Genomic DNA, 22775 nt, shown 5'->3' with positions numbered 1-22775 from the left:
TAGAATGGGTTAGAGTAGGAGAGTGTGGGTTAGAATGGGTTAGAGTAGGAGAGTGTGGGTTAGAATGGGTTAGAGTAGGAGAGTGTGGGATAGAATGGGTTAGAGTAGGAGAGTGTGGGTTAGAATGGGTTAGAGTAGGAGAGTGTGGGTTTAGAATGGGTTAGAGTAGGAGAGTGTGGGTTAGAATGGGTTAGAGTAGGAGAGTGAGCGTTAGAATGGGTTAGAGTGGGAGAGTGTGGGTTAGAATGGGTTAGAGTAGGAGAGTGTGGGTTAGAATGGGTTAGAGTAGGAGAGTGTGGGTTTAGAATGGGTTAGAGTAGGAGAGTGTGGGGTTAGAATGGGTTAGAGTAGGAGAGTGTGGGTTAGAATGGGTTAGAGTAGGAGAGTGTGTGTTTAGAATGGGTTAGAGTAGGAGAGTGTGGGGTTAGAATGGGTTAGAGTAGGAGAGTGTGGGTTAGAATGGGTTAGAGTCGGAGAGTGTGGTTTAGAATGGGTTAGAGTAGGAGAGTGTGGGTTAGAATGGGTTAGAGTAGGAGAGTGTGGGGTTAGAATGGGTTAGAGTAGGAGAGTGTGGGGTTAGAATGGGTTAGAGTAGGAGAGTGTGGGTTAGAATGGGTTAGAGTAGGAGAGTGTGTGTTAGAATGGGTTAGAGTAGGAGAGTGTGGGTTAGAATGGGTTAGAGTAGGAGAGTGTGGGTTAGAATGGGTTAGAGTAGGAGAGTGTGGGTTAGAATGGGTTAGAGTAGGAGACTGTGGGTTAGAATGGGTTAGAGTAGGAGAGTGTGTGTTAGAATGGGTTAGAGTAGGAGAGTGTGGGTTAGAATGGGTTAGAGTAGGAGAGTGTGGGTTAGAATGGGTTAGAGTAGGAGAGTGTGGGTTAGAATGGGTTAGAGTTGGAGAGTGTGGGATAGAATGGGTTAGAGTAGGAGAGTGTGGGTTAGAATGGGTTAGAGTAGGAGAGTGTGGGTTAGAATGGGTTAGAGTAGGAGAGTGTGGGTTAGAATGGGTTAGAGTAGGAGAGTGTGGGGTTAGAATGGGTTAGAGTAGGAGAGTGTGGGTTAGAATGGGTTAGAGTAGGAGAGTGTGGGATAGAATGGGTTAGAGTAGGAGAGTGTGGGGTTAGAATAACTATGAAATAAACAGATTACGATGGAAGAAGCAGGAAGTGTTTTGGGCTTGGAATTGTTCAGGGACCTTTCAATCTCCTGATGACGATAATTCAGCAGAGTTTCCCAGCAGGTTCGACAGTGATGGCTCCATCACCCCCTCATCGGTTCGCAGCTGAGCGTGCTCTCTCCGTCCAACAATACCCAGTGTTCAAAATATCACAGACAAGGCAAGCGCCCTCCGTCCAAAGTAACTTTCATCACATTACCTTGATCCATTGGACATTTCATAGGCGACGTTATACATGCCGACCAGGGTCTTCCGATCGTCGATACGAGACACCATGAGGACCAGAGAGATGTAGGCGACAATCAGATCAAGGTAACCTTTGGTCAGATCATAGTTCACATTCTGGAAGTGAAACAATCGTGTTAGTTGGAGGTTATTTTTGTCTGGATCAAGTTCCACTTCAGTTTCCAAAACAGCTACTTCCTTGTTTGCACTTGGCCTGCTTTCAAAATGAATTTGTTCATTAACGGATTTTGAGACCGTTATGTAAAATAGCCTGCAGCAATTGGAGATTGGTGTCTGAGAATAGATTAGTGTTTCACATAAAAGGGAACCCAAATGTCTTTTATAAACATATAAATAGTAAAAGGGTAGTCAAAGGAAGGGTGGGACTGATTGGAGACAAAACAGGAGATCTTCTTGTGAAGGCAGAGGACATGGCTGAGGTACTAAATGAATATTTCACATCTGTCTTCACTAGAGAAGAGGATGCTGCCATTGTAGCAGTAAAGGAAGAGGTAGTAGCGATATTGGATAGGATAAAAGTAGATAAAGAGGAGGCACTTAAAAGATTGGCAGTACTCAAAGTAGAAAAGTCACCCGGTCCAGATGGGATGCATCCTAGGTTACTGAGGGAAGTAAGGGTGGAAATTGCGGAGGATCTGGCCACAATCTTCCAATCCTCCTTAGATATGGGGACGGTGCCAGAGGACTGGAGGATTGTAAATGTCACATCCCTGTTCAAAAAAGGGGAGAGGGATAAACCCGACAATTACAGGCCAGTCAGTCTAATGTCGGTGGTGGGGAAACTATTAGAGACAATAATCCGGGACAAAATTAATTGGCAGTTGGAAAAGTCTGGGCTAATAAATGAAAGTCAGCACGGGTTTGCGCAAGGAAAATTGTGTGTGACTAACTTGATTGAGTTCTTTGATGAAGTAACGGAGAGGGTTGATGAGGGTAGTGTGGTTGGTGTTGTGTATATGGACTTTCAAAAGGCATTTGATAAAGTATCACATAATAGACTTGTTAGTAAAATTAAAGCCCATAGGATTAAAGGGACAGTGACAGGGTGGATACAAAATTGGCCAAGGGACAGAAAGAAGGGAGCAGTGGTGAACGGTTGTTTTTCAGACTGGAGGGAAGTTTACAGTGGTGTTCCCCAGGGGTCAGTATTAGGACCACTGCTCTTTTTGATATATATTCATGACCTGGACTTGGGTATAGAGGGTATAGTTTCAAAGTTTGCAGATGACATGAAACTCTGAAATGTAGTAAACAGTGAGGAGGATAGTAACAGACTTCAGGAGGACAGAGACAGACTGGTGAAATGGGCAGACACGTGGCAGATGAAATTTAACACAGAGAAGTGTGAAGTGATACATTTTGGTAAGAAGAATGAGGAGAGGCAATATAAACTAAATGGTACAAATTTAAAGGGAGTGCAGGAACAGAGAGACCTGGGGGTGTATGCACACAAATCTTTAAAGGTGGCAGGACAAATTGAGAAGGCTGTTAAAAAAGCAAATGGGATCCTGGGCTTTATAAATAGAGGCATAGAGTACAAAAGCAAAGAAGTTATGCTAAACCTTTATAAAACACTGGTTAGGCCTCAGCTGGAGTATCGTGTTCAATTCTGGGCACCACACTTTAGGAAGGATGTCAAGGCCTTAGGTGACGAGGTGGAGCGGTGATTTAGAATCATAGAAGGGTTCCAGCACAGAAGGAGGCCATTCAGCCCATCGAGTCCATGCCGGCTCTATGCAAGAGCAATCCAGCTAGTCCCACTCCCACGCCCTATCCCCATCGTCCTGCTAATATTTTCCTTTCAAGTACTTATCCAGTTCCCTTTTGAAGGCCATGATTGAATCTGCCTCCACCACCCCCTCGGGCAGTGCATTCCAGATCCTAACCACTCGCTGTGTAAAGAAGTTTTTCCTCATGTCACCTTTGGTTCTTTTGCCAATCACCTTAAATCTATGTCCTCTGGTTCTTGACCCTTCCACCAATGGGAACAGTTTCTCTCTATCTACTCTGTCTAGACCCTTCATGATTTTGAATACTATCAAATCTCCTCGCAACCGTCTCTGTTCCAAGGAGAACAACCCCAGCTTTCCCAGTCTATCCACGTAACTAAAGTCCCTCATCCCTGGAATCATTCTAGTAAATCTCTTCTGCACCCTCTCTAAGGCCTTCACATCTTTCCTAAAGTGCGGTGCCCAGTACTGGACACAATACTCCAGTTGTGGCCGAACCAGTGTTTTATAAAGGTTCATCATAACTTCCTTACTTTTGTACTCTATTCATTTTTACTAGAATGGTACCAGGGATGAGGGACTTCAGTTATGTGGAGAGACTGGAGAAGCTGGGATTGTTCTCCTTAGAGCAGAGAAGGTTAAGAGGAGATTTGATCGAGGTGTTCAAAATCATGAGAGGTTTTGGTAGAGTAAATAAGGAGAAACTGTTTCTCGTGGCAGGAGGGTCGACACAGATTTAAGGTGATCGGCAAAAGAACCAGAGGGGAGATGAGGAATTTTTTTTACGCAGCGAGTTGTGATGATCTGGAATGCTCTGCCTGAAAGGGCGGTGGAAGCAGATTCAGTGATCTCCCACACTCCCAAAATGTAACAGTTCCGTAGTCAGAAGCGGTGATGTGAACAATAATCAAGTGTGGCTGAAAACAAAATGAATTGCCACCATCTTACCACGGTCGCAGGGGAGTGGGACCAATCGGACAGCTCTTTCAAAGAGCCGGCACGGGCACAATGGGCCGAATGGCCTCCTTCTTGCAGGTCTGTGTGTTTGTGCGCATGTGCACGTGTATGGGTGTGCGTCTGCGCCCGCGCGTCAGTGCGTGTGCCTGCGTCACTCAGGATGGATGTTAACACTGAGCCCTGAGTTGATCGAGACGAGGCTGATTGCCATGGTCCAGGCCAGCCCGGAGATTTGGGTGTCTGTTTTGGAAGAAAACACAGAGTACAGTGGGAGGATTCTCAGAATGAGATGGAGGGCCTGGGCCTCGGGGAGTGGACGGGGCTGATGTATGAAGCAGGATGAGGCCCCACCAGGTTTCCACTGCTTGTTTTGGTTTACTCTGTCAGATCCGCCAGAAATGGCAGGAGCTAATGTCACCCATCGCAATCCAACCAGTTCCACCTCCATTACTAAGTGAGCCTGCACGATGCCATCTTTCAAATGCCACCCTTCAATTCTTTAAAGTGTTCTCCACCTGTGGCCACCTTTAACCCCCATCACATCGTAACAAAGGTGCTGGCCCACAATTCCTGCCCCAAACCTGCGGCCAATACCCCAGTCATGCAGAGTTCAGCCAAACTCAACGTTAATTACAGTGTCACATGATAATGACATCACCTGATTAATGTCACGTGACCCGCTGCATCTGCCTTTCCTCAGACACCACAGATGTCAAACCTCGAACATACTGATCTCAAGCAATGACAAGGTTCAAAGTCAGGCCCTTAGCCATTGGTGAAAGTGGTGGGTGAGTACCTGAATTAAGTTCTGTTCATGAGGGTGCTTCCCCTGTGTGAGGTACTTACTATATCCAGGTACATTTGACAGGCATCCATAGCATTCAGTAACTCGTACACATTGTCCTGTAAAACACAAGCAGAAAAACTTTCAGCATCAATCAGAGGCCAGGAAGAGCAAGGGTTATCAAAGTTTTCCAGATATTAAGGGGAACTGATAGGGTAGAGAAACTAATTCCGCTGGTTGGGGAGTCCAGGACGAGGGGACATAGCCTAAAAATTAGATCCAGGACTTTGAAGAGTGAAGGTGGGAAACATTTCTACAGGCAAAGGGTGGTAGAAGTTTGGAACTCTCTTCCCCCAAGGGCAGTTGATGCTAGCTCAATTGCTAAATTTAAATCTGAGATTGATAGATTTTTGTTAACCAAAGGTATTAAGGGATATGGGGCTAAGGCGGGGAGATGGAGTTAGATCACAGATCAACCAAGATCTCATTGAATGACGGAACAGGCTCGAGGGGCTAAATGGCCTACTCCTGTTCCAATGGTTGGAGGCCGGATAAAGACCATTATACTGCACCAAATATCACACATCGAACGTAGGGGGACGTATCACACATCTATACCAATGTACAGGTATATATACCCCATTGTATAATTATCTATATCAATGTACCATTGCATCTTCCATGCCTACCAATCATTTGGTATATCTATGCCAGCACTAGCAAGTATAGGTAGTAATGATTTGTTTTATTTCCTTGTCATTTAGCAAATTTTAAATCTTTATCCGTTTGACCTAATCCTGTGGAGAATTCAATCATCCCAGCCTGTGGTCAATGAAAGTTTCACATCGATATCAAGCTGCACTCTTACCCGGAACTCCATGACATCCACGAAGGATTGGTAATAATTTGTCAGGTTCTTGAGAACTTCAGACTTCTCCTTCTGAATGTTGCTGAACTGGCTCTGAAAGGTTGGAATGAACAGAACATTAAACACAGGTTAAGGGATGTCCAGACTAAAGAGGGGAATGGATATTTCAGGTTACGGTATCTTAGCAATCTCCATCAACAGTTGGTTTCAGCGAGACTTCGATCAATGGCACTGGGCAATGGCCTGAAACACTCTGATAGATTTTGATATTGAAACATTTAGCGATTTAAAAGGTATGATTTGAGAAAAAAATTCTCCTCATCTCCGTCTTAAATAGGAGACCCCTTATTTTTAAACTGTGGTCCCTAGTTCTAGTCTCTCCCACAAGGGGAAACATCCTCTCAGCATCTATCCCTTCCAGTCCCCTCAGGATCTTCCATGTTTCAATAAGATCACCTCTCATTCTTCTAAACTCCAGTGTATACAGGCCCAACTTGTCCAACCTTTCCTCATAAGATAGCCCCCTCATCCCAGGAATCAGTCGAGTGAACTTTCCCTGAACCGCCTCCAAAGCAATTATGTCCTTTCTTAAATAAGGAGACCAAAACTGCACACAGTATTCTGGATGTGGTCTCACCAATGCCCTGTACAACTGTAGCAAAACATCTCTACTTTTATATTCCATTCCCCTTGCAATAAATGACAACCATTCCATTTGCCTTCCTAATCACTTGCTGCACCTGCATACTAACTTTTTGTGATTCATGTACTAGGACACCCAGATCCCTCTGTACCTCAGAGTTCTGCAATCTCTCTCCATTTAAATAATATACTGCTTTTCTATTCCTCCTGCCAAAGTGGACAAGTTCACATTTTCCCACATTATACTCCATCTGCCAAATTTTGTCCACTCACTTAACCTATCCATATCCCTTTGCAGACTCCTTATATCCTCTTCACAACTTACTTTCCTACCTACCTTTGTGTCATCAGCAAATTTAGCAACCATACATTCGGTCCCTTCATCCAAGTCATTGATATAGATTGTAAATAGTTGAGGCCCAAGCACTGATCCCTGTGGCACTCCACTCGTTACATCTTGCCAACCTGAAAATGACCCATTTATTCCCACTCTCTGTTTCCTGTTAGCTAACCAATCCTTTATCCATGCTAATATGTTACCCTCTACACCGTGAGCTCTTATTTTGTGTAGTAGCCTTTGATGTGGTACCTTGTCAAAAGCCTTCTGGAAATCCAAGTACACCACATCCACAGGATCCCCTTTATCCACGTTGCTTGTTACTTCCTCAAAGAACTCTAATAAATTAGTCAAACATGATTTCCCTTTCACAAAGCTGTGTTGACCCGGCCCGATTGCACTGAGACTGTCTAAGTGCCCTGCTATAACCTCCTTAATAATAGATTCTAGCATTTTCCCTATGACAGATGTTAAGCTAACTGGCCTGTAGTTTCCTGCTTTCTGTCTCCCTCCTTTCTTGAATAGAGGAGTTACATTTGCTATTTTCCAATCTGATGGGATCCTTCCAGAATCGAGGGAATTTTGGAAAATTAATACCAATGCATCTACTATCTCTGCAGCCACTTCTTTTAAGACCCTGGGATGAAGTCCATCAGGACCTGGGGACTTGTCAGCTTTTAGTATGAATATTTTTTTTCAGAACCCTTTCCCTGGTGATTGTAAATGTTTTAAGTTCCTCCCTCCCTTTCACCTCTTGATTCACAATTATTTCTGGCATGTTATTTGTATCCTCTACAGTGAAGACGGATGCAAAATATCTGTTCAATTCATCCATCATTTCCTTATTCTCCATTATTAATTCCCCAGACTCACTCTCCAGAGAACCAACACTCACTTTACTTACTCTTTTCCTTTTTAAATACCTGTAGAAACTCTTACTATCTGTTTTTATATTTCTAGCTCGCTTTCTCTCGTACTCTAATTTCTCCCTCCTTATTATTCTTTTAGTCATTCTTTGCTGTTTTTTATATTCTATCCAATCTTCTGACCTGCCTCTAATCTTTGCGGAATTGTATGCTTTTTCTTTCAATTTGATTCTATCTTTAACTTCCTGAGTTAGCCACGGATGGTATGTCCTTCCCCTAGAGTCTTTCTTGCTCACTGGACTGTATCTTTGCTGAGTGTTATGAAATATCTCATTAAATGTCTGCCACTGCATCTCTACTGACCTATCCCTTAACCTAAGTTCCCAGTTCACTTTAGCCAGCTCTGTCTTCATGCCCTCATAATTGCCCTTATTTCAGTTTAAAACACTCGTCTTAGACTTACTCTGCTCTCCCTCAAACTGAATGCAAAATTCAATCATATTGTGATCACTGCTACCCAGTACAAAAGCAAGGAAGTTATGCTAATCCTTTACTCCAGCTGAGGCAGAACCAGTGTTTTATATTGTGTCCAATTCTGGGCACCGCACTTTAGGAAAGATGTCAAGGCCTTGGAGAGGGTGCAGAGGAGATTTACTAGAATGGTACCGGGGATGAGGGACTTCAGTTATGTGGATAGACTGGAGAAGCTGGGATTGTTCTCCTCAGAGCAGAGAAAGTTAAGGGGAGATTTGATTGAGGTGTTCAAAATCATGAGGGGTTTTGACAGAGTAAATAAAGAGCAACTGTTTCCAGTGGCAGGAGAGTTGGTAATCAGAGGACACAGATTTAAGATGATCGGGAAAAGAGGTGCGAGCGAGACCCGTTCTCTCCCTCAGTCCCCCTCTGTCCCTCAGTCTCCCTCTGTCCCTCAGTCTCCCTCTGTCCCTCAGCCTCCTTCTGTCCCTCAGTCCCCCTCTGTCCCTGATTCTCCCTCTGCCCCTCAGTCTCCCTCTGTCCCTCAGTCTCCCTCTGTCCCTGAGTCTCCCTCTGTCCCTGAGTCTCCCTCTGTCCCGGATTCTCCCTCTGTCCCTGAGTCTCCCTCTGTCCCTCAGTCTCCCTCTGTCCCTCAGTCCCCCTCTGTCCCTGAGTCCCCCTCTGTCCCTGAGTCTCCCTCTGTCCCTGATTCCCCCTCTGTCCCTGAGTCTCCCTCTGTCCCTGAGTCCCCCTCTGTCCCGGATTCTCCCTCTGTCCCTGAGTCTCCCTCTGTCCTTGAGTCTCCCTCTGTCCCTCAGTCCCCCGCTGTCCCACAGTCTCCCTCTGTCCCTCAGTCCCCCTCTGTCCCTGATTCTCCCTCTGTCCCTCAGTCCCCCTCTGTCCCTGAGTCTCCCTCTGTCCCTCAGTCTCCCTCTGTCCCTGATTCCCCCTCTGTCCCTCAGTCTCCCTCTGTCCCTCAGTCTCCCTCTGTCCCTCAGTCTCCCTCTGTCCCTCAATCCCCCTCTGTCCCTGAGTCCCCCTCTGTCCATGAGTGTCCCTCTGTCCCTCAGTCTCCCTCTGTCCCTCAGTCCCCCTCTGTCCCTCAGTCTCCCTCTGTCCCTCAATCCCCCTCTGTCCCTGAGTCCCCCTCTGTCCCTCAGTCTCCCTCTGTCCCTCAGTCTCCCTCTGTCCCTCAGTCTCCCTCTGTCCCTGATTCCCCCTCTGTCCCTCAGTCCCCCTCTGTCCCTAATTCTCACTCTGACCCTCAGTCTCCCTCTGTCCCTGATTCCCCCTCTGTCCCTCAGTCTCTCTCTGTCCCTCATTCCCCCTCTGTCCCTCAGTCTCCCTCTGTCCCTGATTCCCCCTCTGTCCCTCAGTCTCCCTCTGTCCCTCAGTCTCCCCCTGTCCCTAATTCTCACTCTGTCCCTCAGTCTCCCTCTGTCCCTGATTCCCCCTCTGTCCCTCAGTCTCCCCCTGTCCCTAATTCTCACTCTGTCCCTCAGTCTCCCTCTGTCCCTGATTCCCCCTCTGTCCCTCAGTCTCCCTCTGTCCCTCAGTCCTCCTCTGTCCCTCAGTCTCCCTCTGTCCCTCAGTCTCCCTCTGTCCCTCAGTCCCCCTCTGTCCCTCAGTCTCCCTCTGTCCCTGATTCCCCCTCTGTCCCTGATTCCCCCTCTGTCCCTCAGTCCCCCTCTGTCCCTGAGTGTCCCTCTGTCCCTCAGTCTCCCTCTGTCCCTCAGTCTCCCTCTGTCCCTGAGTCTCCCTCTGTCCCTCAGTCTCCCTCTGTCCCTCAGTCTCCCTCTGTCCCTCACTCTCCCCCTGTCCCTAATTCTCACTCTGTCCCTCAGTCTCCCTCTGTCCCTGATTCCCCCTCTGTCCCTCAGTCCCCCTCTGTCCCTCAGTCTCCCTCTGTCCCTCAGTCTCCCTCTGTCCCTCAGTCTCCCTCTGTCCCTCAGTCTCCCTCTGTCCCTCACTCTCCCCCTGTCCCTAATTCTCACTCTGTCCCTCAGTCTCCCTCTGTCCCTGATTCCCCCTCTGTCCCTCAGTCCCCCTCTGTCCCTCAGTCTCCCTCTGTCCCTCAGTCTCCCTCTGTCCCTCAGTCTCCCTCTGTCCCTCAGTCTCCCTCTGTCCCTAATTCTCACTCTGTCCCTCAGTCTCCCTCTGTCCCTGATTCCCCCTCTGTCCCTCAGTCTCCCTCTGTCCCTCAGTCTCCCTCTGTCCCTCACTCTCCCCCTGTCCCTCATTCTCACTCTGTCCCTCAGTCTCTCTCTGTCCCTGATTCCCCCTCTGTCCCTCAGTCTCCCTCTGTCCCTCAGTCTCCCTCTGTCCCTCACTCTCCCCCTGTCCCTAATTCTCACTCTGTCCCTCAGTCTCCCTCTGTCCCTGATTCCCCCTCTGTCCCTCAGTCCCCCTCTGTCCCTCAGTCTCCCTCTGTCCCTGATTCCCCCTCTGTCCCTCAGTCTCCCTCTGTCCCTCAGTCTCCCTCTGTCCCTCACTCTCCCCCTGTCCCTAATTCTCACTCTGTCCCTCAGTCTCCCTCTGTCCCTGATTCCCCCTCTGTCCCTCAGTCTCCCTCTGTCCCTCAGTCTCCCTCTGTCCCTCAGTCCCCCTCTGTCCCTCAGTCTCCCTCTGTCCCTCAGTCTCCCTCTGTCCCTCAGTCTCCCTCTGTCCCTCAGTCCCCCTCTGTCCCTCACTCTCCCCCTGTCCCTAATTCTCACTCTGTCCCTCAGTCTCCCTCTGTCCCTGATTCCCCCTCTGTCACTCAGTCCCCCTCTGTCCCTCAGTCTCCCTCTGTCCCTGATTCCCCCTCTGTCCCTCAGTCTCCCTCTGTCCCTCAGTCTCCCTCTGTCCCTCACTCTCCCCCTGTCCCTAATTCTCACTCTGTCCCTCAGTCTCCCTCTGTCCCTGATTCCCCCTCTGTCCCTCAGTCCCCCTCTGTCCCTCAGTCTCCCTCTGTCCCTCACTCTCCCCCTGTCCCTAATTCTCACTCTGTCCCTCAGTCTCCCTCTGTCACTGATTCCCCCTCTGTCCCTCAGTCTCCCTCTGTCCCTCAGTCTCCCTCTGTCCCTCAGTCTCCCTCTGTCCCTCAGTCCCCCTCTGTCCCTCAGTCTCCCTCTGTCCCTGATTCCCCCTCTGTCCCTCAGTCTCCCTCTGTCCCTCACTCTCCCTCTGTCCCTCACTCTCCCTCTGTCCCTGATTCCCCCTCTGTCCCTCAGTCTCCCTCTGTCCCTCAGTCTCCCTCTGTCCCTCACTCTCCCCCTGTCCCTAATTCTCACTCTGTCCCTCAGTCTCCCTCTGTCCCTGATTCCCCCTCTGTCCCTCAATCTCCCTCTGTCCCTCAGTCTCCCTCTGTCCCTCACTCTCCCCCTGTCCCTAATTCTCACTCTGTCCCTCAGTCTCCCTCTGTCCCTGATTCCCCCTCTGTCCCGCAGTCCCCCTCTGTCCCTCAGTCTCCCTCTGTCCCTCAGTCTCCCTCTGTCCCTCACTCTCCCCCTGTCCCTAATTCTCACTCTGTCCCTCAGTCTCCCTCTGTCACTGATTCCCCCTCTGTCCCTCAGTCTCCCTCTGTCCCTCAGTCTCCCTCTGTCCCTCACTCTCCCCCTGTCACTAATTCTCACTCTGTCCCTCAGTCTCCCTCTGTCACTGATTCCCCCTCTGTCCCTCAGTCTCCCTCTGTCCCTCAGTCTCCCTCTGTCCCTCAGTCTCCCTCTGTCCCTCAGTCCCCCTCTGTCCCTCAGTCTCCCTCTGTCCCTGATTCCCCCTCTGTCCCTCAGTCTCCCTCTGTCCCTGATTCCCCCTCTGTCCCTCAGTCTCCCTCTGTCCCTCAGTCTCCCTCTGTCCCTCACTCTCCCCCTGTCCCTAATTCTCACTCTGTCCCTCAGTCTCCCTATGTCCCTGATTCCCCCTCTGTCCCTCAGTCTCCCTCTGTCCCTCAGTCTCCCTCTGTCCCTCAGTCCCCCTCTGTCCCTCAGTCTCCCTCTGTCCCTCAGTCTCCCTCTGTCCCTCAGTCTCCCTCTGTCCCTCAGTCTCCCTCTGTCCCTCAGTCTCCCTCTGTCCCTCAGTCCCCCTCTGTCCCTCACTCTCCCCCTGTCCCTAATTCTCACTCTGTCCCTCAGTCTCCCTCTGTCCCTGATTCCCCCTCTGTCACTCAGTCCCCCTCTGTCCCTCAGTCTCCCTCTGTCCCTGATTCCCCCTCTGTCCCTCAGTCTCCCTCTGTCCCTCAGTCTCCCTCTGTCCCTCAGTCTCCCTCTGTCCCTCACTCTCCCCCTGTCCCTAATTCTCACTCTGTCCCTCAGTCTCCCTCTGTCCCTGATTCCCCCTCTGTCCCTCAGTCCCCCTCTGTCCCTCAGTCTCCCTCTGTCCCTCACTCTCCCCCTGTCCCTAATTCTCACTCTGTCCCTCAGTCTCCCTCTGTCACTGATTCCCCCTCTGTCCCTGATTCCCCCTCTGTCCCTGATTCCCCCTCTGTCCCTCACTCTCCCTCTGTCCCTGAGTCTCCCTCTGTCCCTCAGTCTCCCTCTGTCCCTCAGTCCCCCTCTGTCCCTCAGTCTCCCTCTGTCCCTGATTCCCCCTCTGTCCCTCAGTCTCCCTCTGTCCCTGATTCCCCCTCTGTCCCTCAGTCTCCCTCTGTCCCTCAGTCTCCCTCTGTCCCTCACTCTCCCCCTGTCCCTAATTCTCACTCTGTCCCTCAGTCTCCCTATGTCCCTGATTCCCCCTCTGTCCCTCAGTCTCCCTCTGTCCCTCAGTCTCCCTCTGTCCCTCAGTCCCCCTCTGTCCCTCAGTCTCCCTCTGTCCCTCAGTCTCCCTCTGTCCCTCAGTCTCCCTCTGTCCCTCAGTCTCCCTCTGTCCCTCAGTCCCCCTCTGTCCCTCACTCTCCCCCTGTCCCTAATTCTCACTCTGTCCCTCAGTCTCCCTCTGTCCCTGATTCCCCCTCTGTCACTCAGTCCCCCTCTGTCCCTCAGTCTCCCTCTGTCCCTGATTCCCCCTCTGTCCCTCAGTCTCCCTCTGTCCCTCAGTCTCCCTCTGTCCCTCACTCTCCCCCTGTCCCTAATTCTCACTCTGTCCCTCAGTCTCCCTCTGTCCCTGATTCCCCCTCTGTCCCTCAGTCCCCCTCTGTCCCTCAGTCTCCCTCTGTCCCTCACTCTCCCCCTGTCCCTAATTCTCACTCTGTCCCTCAGTCTCCCTCTGTCACTGATTCCCCCTCTGTCCCTGATTCCCCCTCTGTCCCTCAGTCTCCCTCTGTCCCTCAGTCTCCCTCTGTCCCTCACTCTCCCTCTGTCCCTGATTCCCCCTCTGTCCCTCAGTCTCCCTCTGTCCCTCACTCTCCCTCTGTCCCTCACTCTCCCTCTGTCCCTGATTCCCCCTCTGTCCCTCAGTCTCCCTCTGTCCCTCATTCTCCCTCTGTCCCTCATTCTCCCTCTGTCCCTCACTCTCCCCCTGTCCCTAATTCTCACTCTGTCCCTCAGTCTCCCTCTGTCCCTGATTCCCCCTCTGTCCCTCAGTCTCCCTCTGTCCCTCAGTCTCCCTCTGTCCCTCACTCTCCCCCTGTCCCTAATTCTCACTCTGTCCCTTAGTCTCCCTCTGTCCCTGATTCCCCCTCTGTCCCGCAGTCCCCCTCTGTCCCTCAGTCTCCCTCTGTCCCTCAGTCTCCCTCTGTCCCTCACTCTCCCCCTGTCCCTAATTCTCACTCTGTCCCTCAGTCTCCCTCTGTCACTGATTCCCCCTCTGTCCCTCAGTCTCCCTCTGTCCCTCAGTCTCCCTCTGTCCCTCACTCTCCCCCTGTCACTAATTCTCACTCTGTCCCTCAGTCTCCCTCTGTCACTGATTCCCCCTCTGTCCCTCAGTCTCCCTCTGTCCCTCAGTCTCCCTCTGTCCCTCAGTCTCCCTCTGTCCCTCAGTCCCCCTCTGTCCCTCAGTCTCCCTCTGTCCCTGATTCCCCCTCTGTCCCTCAGTCTCCCTCTGTCCCTCAGTCTCCCTCTGTCCCTCACTCTCCCCCTGTCCCTAATTCTCACTCTGTCCCTCAGTCTCACTCTGTCCCTGATTCCCCCTCTGTCCCTCAGTCTCCCTCTGTCCCTCACTCTCCCCCTGTCCCTAATTCTCACTCTGTCCCTCAGTCTCCCTCTGTCACTGATTCCCCCTCTGTCCCTCAGTCTCCCTCTGTCCCTCAGTCTCCCTCTGTCCCTCACTCTCCCCCTGTCCCTAATTCTCACTCTGTCCCTCAGTCTCCCTCTGTCACTGATTCCCCCTCTGTCCCTCAGTCTCCCTCTGTCCCTCAGTCTCCCTCTGTCCCTCACTCTCCCCCTGTCCCTAATTCTCACTCTGTCCCTCAGTCTCCCTCTGTCCCTGATTCCCCCTCTGTCCCTCAGTCTCCCTCTGTCCCTCAGTCTCCCTCTGTCCCTCACTCTCCCCCTGTCCCTAATTCTCACTCTGTCCCTCAGTCTCCCTCTGTCCCTCAGTCTCCCTCTGTCCCTCAGTCTCCCTCTGTCCCTGATTCCCCCTCTGTCACTCAGTCTCCCTCTGTCCCTCAGTCTCCCTCTGTCCCTCAGTCCCCCTCTGTCCCTCAGTCTCCCTCTGTCCCTCAGTCTCCCTCTGTCCCTCACTCTCCCCCTGTCCCTAATTCTCACTCTGTCCCTCAGTCTCCCTCTGTCCCTGATTCCCCCTCTGTCCCTCAGTCTCCCTCTGTCCCTCAGTCTCCCCCTCAGTCTCCCTCTGTCCCTGATTCCCCCTCTGTCCCTCAGTCTCCCTCTGTCCCTCAGTCTCCCTCTGTCCCTCAGTCTCCCTCTGTCCCTAATTCTCACTCTGTCCCTAATTCTCACTCTGTCCCTCAGTCTCCCTCTGTCCCTCAGTCTCCCTCTGTCCCTAATTCTCACTCTGTCCCTCAGTCTCCCTCTGTCCCTGATTCCCCCTCTGTCCCTCAGTCTCCCTCTGTCCCTCAGTCCCCCTCTGTCCCTCAGTCTCCCTCTGTCCCTCAGTCTCCCTCTGTCCCTCAGTCCCCCTCTGTCCCTCACTCTCCCCCTGTCCCTAATTCTCACTCTGTCCCTCAGTCTCCCTCTGTCACTGATTCCCCCTCTGTCCCTGAGTCTCCCTCTGTCCCTGATTCCCCCTCTGTCCCTCAGTCTCCCTCTGTCCCTCAGTCTCCCTCTGTCCCTCACTCTCCCCCTGTCCCTAATTCTCACTCTGTCCCTCAGTCTCCCTCTGTCACTGATTCCCCCTCTGTCCCTCAGTCTCCCTCTGTCCCTCAGTCTCCCTCTGTCCCTCACTCTCCCTCTGTCCCTAATTCTCACTCTGTCCCTCAGTCTCCCTCAGTGTTTCAATTAATCATTTTATTCTGCCTGATCCCTTTCCCTACATCAATTTGATGTGCTGCTCCTGCCTCTCCCTCTCTGTCTCTTCAGTGTGTTGGTCTTAAGATTCATGGCAGTAATTCTTAACTCTCGATAAAGTCCAAACCCATCCAAGGTCCCTCGCCTCCAGTCTCCCACTCCCTTTCTCACAACCTCCCTTCTCTCTCTCTGTTGATCGAAATCACTATTGCCACTGTAGCTCTCAACTTTCAACCTTTGTTTGTCCCAGGCTGCCATTACTCTAAACTCCCTCCATCGTTATTGTGCCGAAATCAAACCTCATAACTGATTCTTTCCCAGGCCTCAACCTGTGGAACTCCTCTCCTCATCAGTCTTGCCTCCAACAATCCATTGGCCCCTCTCGCCCCATCTTGCTGTCAGGAATCCCTTTTCCCAACTTTCCTGGCGTCCTCTCGGTGACCACCTGCACTCCGAGCCTTGGCTCATCCCCTGGTTTTCTGAGAATGAAAATTCCTGAGGTCCCAATGACCTTGTGAGATATGGTGTGACGTTTGATAAGGCCTGAGAAGGTTAAGCTGGACACTGATTCTTTGTACAGTGACTCAATCTTAATGGTCCACCATTACAACCCAGGTTGTCTGGTTTTAATGCAACTCCCCAGACTGTGACGCAGGATAATTACACTGTTCCCCGTACATCGATCGACTGTGACGGAGGATAATTACACTGTTCCCCGTACATCGATCGACTGTGACGGAGGATAATTACACTGTTCCCCGTACATCGATCGACTGTGACGGAGGATAATTACACTGTTCCTCGTACATCGATCGACTGTGACGGAGGATAATTACACTGTTCCCCGTACATCGATCGACTGTGACGGAGAATACTTACACTGTTCCCCGTACATCGATCGACTGTGACGGAGAATACTTACACTGTTCCCCGTACATCGATCGACTGTGACGGAGGATACTTACACTGTTCCCCGTACATCGATTGACCGTGACGGAGGATAATTACACTGTTCCCCGTACATCGATCGACTGTGACGGAGGATAATTACACTGTTCCCCGTACATCGATCGACTGTGACGGAGGATACTTACACTGTTCCCCGTACATCGATCGACTGTGACGGAGGATAATTACACCGTTCTCCGTACATCGATCGACTGTGATGGAGGATACTTACACTGTTCCCCGTACATCGATCGACTGTGACGGAGAATACTTACACTGTTCCCCGTACATCGATCGACTGTGACGGAGGATAATTACACTGTTGCCCGTACATCGATCGACTGTGACGGAGGATACTTACACTGTTCCCCGTACATCGATCGACTGTGACGGAGGATAATTACACTGTTCCTCGTACATCGATCGACTGTGACGGAGAATACTTACACTGTTCCCCGTACATCGATCGACTGTGACGGAGAATACTTACACTGTTCCCCGTACATCGATCGACTGTGACGGAGGATAATTACACTGTTCCCCGTACATCGATCGACTGTGACGGAGGATAATTACACTGTTCCCCGTACATCGATCGACTGTGACGGAGGATAATTACACTGTTCCCCGTACATCGATCGACTGTGATGGAGGATACTTACACTGTTCCCCGTACATCGATCGACTGTGACGGAGAATACTTACACTGTTCCCCGTACATCGATCGACTGTGACGGAGGATAATTACACTGTTCCTCGTACATCGATCGACTGTGACGGAGAATACTTACACTGTTCCCCGTACATCGATCGACTGTGACGGAGAATACTTACACTGTTCCCCGTACATCGATCGACTGTGACGGAGGATAATTACACTGTTCCCCGTACATCGATCGACTGTGACGGAGGATACTTACACTGTTCCCCGTACATCGATCGACTGTGACGGAGAATACTTACACTGTTCCCCGTACATCGATCGACTGTGACGGAGGATAATTACACTGTTCCCCGTACATCGATCGACTGTGACGGAGAATAATTACACTGTTCCCCGTACATCGATCGACTGTGACGGAGGATAATTACACTGTTCCCCGTACATCGATCGACTGTGACGGAGGATACTTACACTGCTCCCCGTACATCGATCGACTGTGACGGAGGATAATTACACTGTTCCCCGTACATCGATCGACTGTGACGGAGGATACTTACACTGTTCCTCGTACATCGATCGACTGTGACGGAGGATAATTACACTGTTCCCCGTACATCGATCGACTGTGACGGAGGATAATTACACTGTTCCCCGTACATCGATCGACTGTGACGGAGGATACTTACACTGTTCCTCGTACATCGATCGACTGTGACGGAGAATACTTACACTGTTCCTCGTACATCGATCGACTGTGACGGAGAATACTTACACTGTTCCCCGTACATCGATCGACTGTGACGGAGGATACTTACACTGTTCCCCGTACATCAATCGACTGTGACGGAGGATAATTACACTGTTCCTCGTACATCGATCGACTGTGACGGAGAATAATTACACTGTTCCCCGTACATCGATCGACTGTGACGGAGAATACTTACACTGTTCCCCGTACATCAATCGACTGTGACGGAGGATAATTACACTGTTCCCCGTACATCGATCGACTGTGACGGAGGATAATTACACTGTTCCCCGTACATCGATCGACTGTGACGGAGGATACTTACACTGTTCCCCGTACATCGATCGACTGTGACGGAGGATAATTACACTGTTCCCCGTACATCGATCGACTGTGACGGAGGATAATTACACTGTTCCCCGTACATCAATCGACTGTGACGGAGGATAATTACACTGTTCCTCGTACATCGATCGACTGTGACGGAGGATACTTACACTGTTCCCCGTACATCGATCGACTGTGACGGAGGATACTTACACTGTTCCCCGTACATCGATCGACTGTGACGGAGGATAATTACACTGTTCCTCGTACATCGATCGACTGTGACGGAGGATAATTACACTGTTCCTCGTACATCGATCGACTGTGACGGAGGATAATTACACTGTTCCTCGTACATCGATCGACTGTGACGGAGAATAATTACACTGTTCCCCGTACATCGATCGACTGTGACGGAGAATACTTACACTGTTCCTCGTACATCGATCGACTGTGACGGAGAATAATTACACTGTTCCCCGTACATCGATCGACTGTGACGGAGGATAATTACACTGTTCCCCGTACATCGATCGACTGTGACGGAGGATAATTACACTGTTCCCCGTACATCAATCGACTGTGACGGAGGATACTTACACTGTTCCCCGTACATCGATCGACTGTGACGGAGGATACTTACACTGTTCCCCGTACATCGATCGACTGTGACGGAGGATACTTACACTGTTCCTCGTACATCAATCGACTGTGACGGAGGATACTTACACTGTTCCCCGTACATCGATCGACTGTGACGGAGGATAATTACACTGTTCCCCGTACATCGATCGACTGTGACGGAGAATACTTACACTGTTCCTCGTACATCGATCGACTGTGACGGAGAATACTTACACTGTTCCCCGTACATCGATCGACTGTGACGGAGGATACTTACACTGTTCCCCGTACATCGATCGACTGTGACGGAGGATACTTACACTGTTCCCCGTACATCGATCGACTGTGACGGAGGATAATTACACTGTTCCCCGTACATCAATCGACTGTGACGGAGGATAATTACACTGTTCCCCGTACATCGATCGACTGTGACGGAGGATACTTACACTGTTCCTCGTACATCGATCGACTGTGACGGAGAATAATTACACTGTTCCCCGTACATCGATCGACTGTGACGGAGGATACTTACACTGTTCCTCGTACATCGATCGACTGTGACGGAGAATACTGACACTGTTCCTCGTACATCGATCGACTGTGACGGAGAATACTTACACTGTTCCCCGTACATCGATCGACTGTGACGGAGGATAATTACACTGTTCCCCGTACATCGATCGACTGTGACGGAGGATACTTACACTGTTCCTCGTACATCGATCGACTGTGACGGAGAATACTGACACTGTTCCTCGTACATCGATCGACTGTGACGGAGAATACTTACACTGTTCCCCGTACATCGATCGACTGTGACGGAGGATAATTACACTGTTCCCCGTACATCGATCGACTGTGACGGAGAATACTTACACTGTTGCCCCGTACATCAATCGTTGGAAATTTCCTGGTGATGCATTTGATAGCAGGTTCCATACTTTTCTCCGTTAAGTACGGCAGCTTTGACTTGGGGTCTGAGCATGTCTGTAGGAGATCAAAAAAATGTGCTGAAAATCACAAAATCCAGATAAATCCACAGTGTTACACGGGCCCCATCAGGTGGGCTCTGCTGTAACTATTGGCAATATATTCGTGAGAAAGAAAGACTTGCATTTATGTAGCACCTTACACATCCTCAGGACGTCCCAAAGTGCTGTATCACCAATTATGTACTTTTTGAAGTGTGGTCACTGTTGTAATGTAGGAAACGCAGCAGCCAATTTGCGCACAGCAAGATCCCACAAACAGCAATGAGATAAATGACCAGATCATCTGTTTTTTTTTAGTGATGTTGGTTGAGGGATAAATATTGGCCCCAGGACACTGGGGAGAACTCCCCGCTGCTCTTCGTCGAAATAGTGTCATGGGATCTTTTACATTCACCTGAGAGGGCAGACGGGGCCTCGGTTTAACGTCTCATCCGAAAGACGGCACCTCCGACAGTGCGGCGCTCCCTCAGTACTGACCCTCCGACAGTGCGGCGCTCCCTCAGTACTGACCCTCCGACAGTGCGGCACTCCCTCAGTACTGACCCTCCGACAGTGCGGCGCTCCCTCAGTACTGACCCTCCGACAGTGCAGCGCTCCCTCAGTACCGACCCTCCGACAGTGCAGCGCTCCCTCAGTACTGACCCTCCGACAGTGCGGCCCTCCCTCAGTACTGACCCTCCGACAGTGCGGCCCTCCCTCAGTACTGACCCTCCGACAGTGCAGTGCTCCCTCAGTACTGACCCTCCGACAGTGCAGCGCTCCCTCAGTACTGACCCTCCGACAGTGCAGCGCTCCCTCAGTACTGACCCTCCGACAGTGCGGCGCTCCCTCAGTACTGACCCCCCGACAGTGCGGCCCTCCCTCAGTACTGACCCTCCGACAGTGCGGCGCTCCCTCAGCACAGACCCTCCGACAGTGCGGCGCTCCCTCAGTACTGACCCTCCGACAGTGCGGCGCTCCCTCAGTACTGACCCTCCGACAGTGCAGCGCTCCCTCAGTACTGACCCTCCGACAGTGCAGCGCTCCCTCAGTACTGACCCTCCGACAGTGCGGCGCTCCCTCAGTACTGACCCTCCGACAGTGCGGCGCTCCCTCAGTACTGACCCTCCGACAGTGCGGCGCTCCCTCAGTACTGACCCTCCGACAGTGCGGCGCTCCCTCAGTACTGACCCTCCGACAGTGCGGCACTCCCTCAGTACTGACCCTCCGACAGTGCGGCACTCCCTCAGTACTGACCCTCCGACAGTGCGGCACTCCCTCAGTACTGACCCTCCGACAGTGCGGCGCTCCCTCAGTACTGACCCTCCGACAGTGCAGCGCTCCCTCAGTACTGACCCTCCGACAGTGCGGCGCTCCCTCAGTACTGACCCTCCGACAGTGCGGCACTCCCTCAGTACTGACCCTCCGACAGTGCGGCACTCCCTCAGTACTGACCCTCCGACAGTGCGGCACTCCCTCAGTACTGACCCTCCGACAGTGCGGCACTCCCTCAGTACTGTACTGGAATGTCAGCCTGGATTATGGGGCTCAAGTCTCTGGAACGGGGCTTGAACCCACGATCGTCTGACTCAGAGGCGAGACTGCTACCCACTGAATCACGGCTGACAAGTACAACAAGCAGAGAGAGCCACTGGTCCGAGGAGGATATCCACCTGCAGACCAACTGTTGTAAGGGGGTGGTAGAATCATGGGAATGTGGAAAATTTCCGGCACAGAAGGAGGCCATTCGGCCCATCGTGTCTGTGCCGGCCGGAAAAGAGCTACCCAGCCTAATCCCACTTTCCAGCACTTGGTCCATAGCCCTGTAGGTCACGGCTCTTCAGGTGCACATCACTTTTTAGATGAGTTGAGGGCTCTTGGGGATAAAATTTGGATCAGGGCCATTTTTGGGCGCGGGTAGCGCGATGCGCTATTACCCCTGTACCCAATGGCCCTGCACAGGCTGGACACAAGTTTCGGCCAGCCTGAGTATTAATCTGCAATCAGCGTTCCATTCCACGTGGAATCAATGCAATTCTCACTTTCCAGCAGCAGGGGGAGCCTGATCTCTTAAAGGGAGGTTGCTTCTTCGAAATCTCTTAAAGGTAGCTGGTACCTGTTATTGGCTGAAAATAACAGTCTGCTGTCTGCACGGAGTCTGAACAGAGATCAGACATCGCACACGTAAAACACAGATGCAGGTCCCATCTCTATGTTTACGCACTGATTATGTTAAAACATTGAATAAAGGTTGCGCATTACTAAATCCCACATCCTCCAATCTGCACACCAGACCTCACCAATCTGCTGATCTGAGTTTGTACCAGGCCTGTGAGAGTGCGTGCACCAAGGTTCTCTGCTGATGCTCTGGAGACATTGGGTGCAAGAGGTGGACAGGAGGAGGGACATCCAATATCTGAGGGGGGCATGAGGCCTCCAGACATCTACCCAAAAGACAGTGGGAGGCAGCGGGGGACGAAGTCAATGCCAGGCCCACAGCATCATGAACATGGATGCAGTGCAGGGAGAAGTTCAATGCTTTGACATGAGAGGTCAAGGTGAGTGAGGTCAAATGTCAAGTGGCGTCTCCTACCAACTGCACCACTGGCCGCATCCACTGCTCCACGGACTAACCCCCCATCACCCACATACCAACAAACTCTTTCCATCAGTACTCAACTCTTCCAATCAGATCTTTCCTCTCGCCCTTACACATTACCACTGTTGCAAGCCGCACACCCACAACTCACGGGTCACACACACTGGCAGCTATTCAACCATGACAGGCACATCACCCAGACATCCTGCAGGGCACTCACCGACACACGTCCCGCTTTCTTGCAGGAGAAGGTGGCGCATAACAGGAGGCAGCAAGTGGCCGTGGAATTCAGCCCCTCGAGCCTGTTCCACCATTCAATGAGATCATGGTTGACCTGTGACCGAACTCCATATACCCGCCTTAGCCCCATATCTCTTAATACGCTTGGTTCACAGAAATCTATCAATCTCAGATTTAACATTCACAAGTGAGCTAGCATCAACTGCCGTCTACAGAAGATTGTTCCAAACTTCTCCCACCTTTTGTGTGTAGA

At 51.2% G+C, this 22775-nt stretch overlaps 1 protein-coding gene across 1 annotated transcript in view; it reads right to left on the bottom strand.

Moving 5' to 3' along the window:
• Positions 1–1374: 1374 nt before the first annotated feature.
• The window catches only part of LOC137308233 (nck-associated protein 1-like), a gene marked incomplete at its 3' end in the record, with an annotated part of 37474 nt that continues 16073 nt past the window's right edge, over positions 1375–22775 (bottom strand). The window contains exons 2-5 of the mRNA XM_067977072.1: positions 19589–19699; positions 5761–5853; positions 4955–5011; positions 1375–1517 (exon numbers count right to left, since the gene is read on the bottom strand). Coding sequence (XP_067833173.1) covers positions 1375–1517; positions 4955–5011; positions 5761–5853; positions 19589–19699 — 404 coding nt within the window. The remainder of the gene's footprint in view (positions 1518–4954; positions 5012–5760; positions 5854–19588; positions 19700–22775) is intronic.

This window comes from Heptranchias perlo, unplaced genomic scaffold (genome assembly GCF_035084215.1).
Source record: "Heptranchias perlo isolate sHepPer1 unplaced genomic scaffold, sHepPer1.hap1 HAP1_SCAFFOLD_1242, whole genome shotgun sequence".
Classification (NCBI taxonomy): domain Eukaryota; kingdom Metazoa; phylum Chordata; class Chondrichthyes; order Hexanchiformes; family Hexanchidae; genus Heptranchias; species Heptranchias perlo.
The sequence above is the reverse complement of the archived record's forward strand: the minus strand, read 5'-3'. Positions and strand labels throughout refer to the sequence as shown.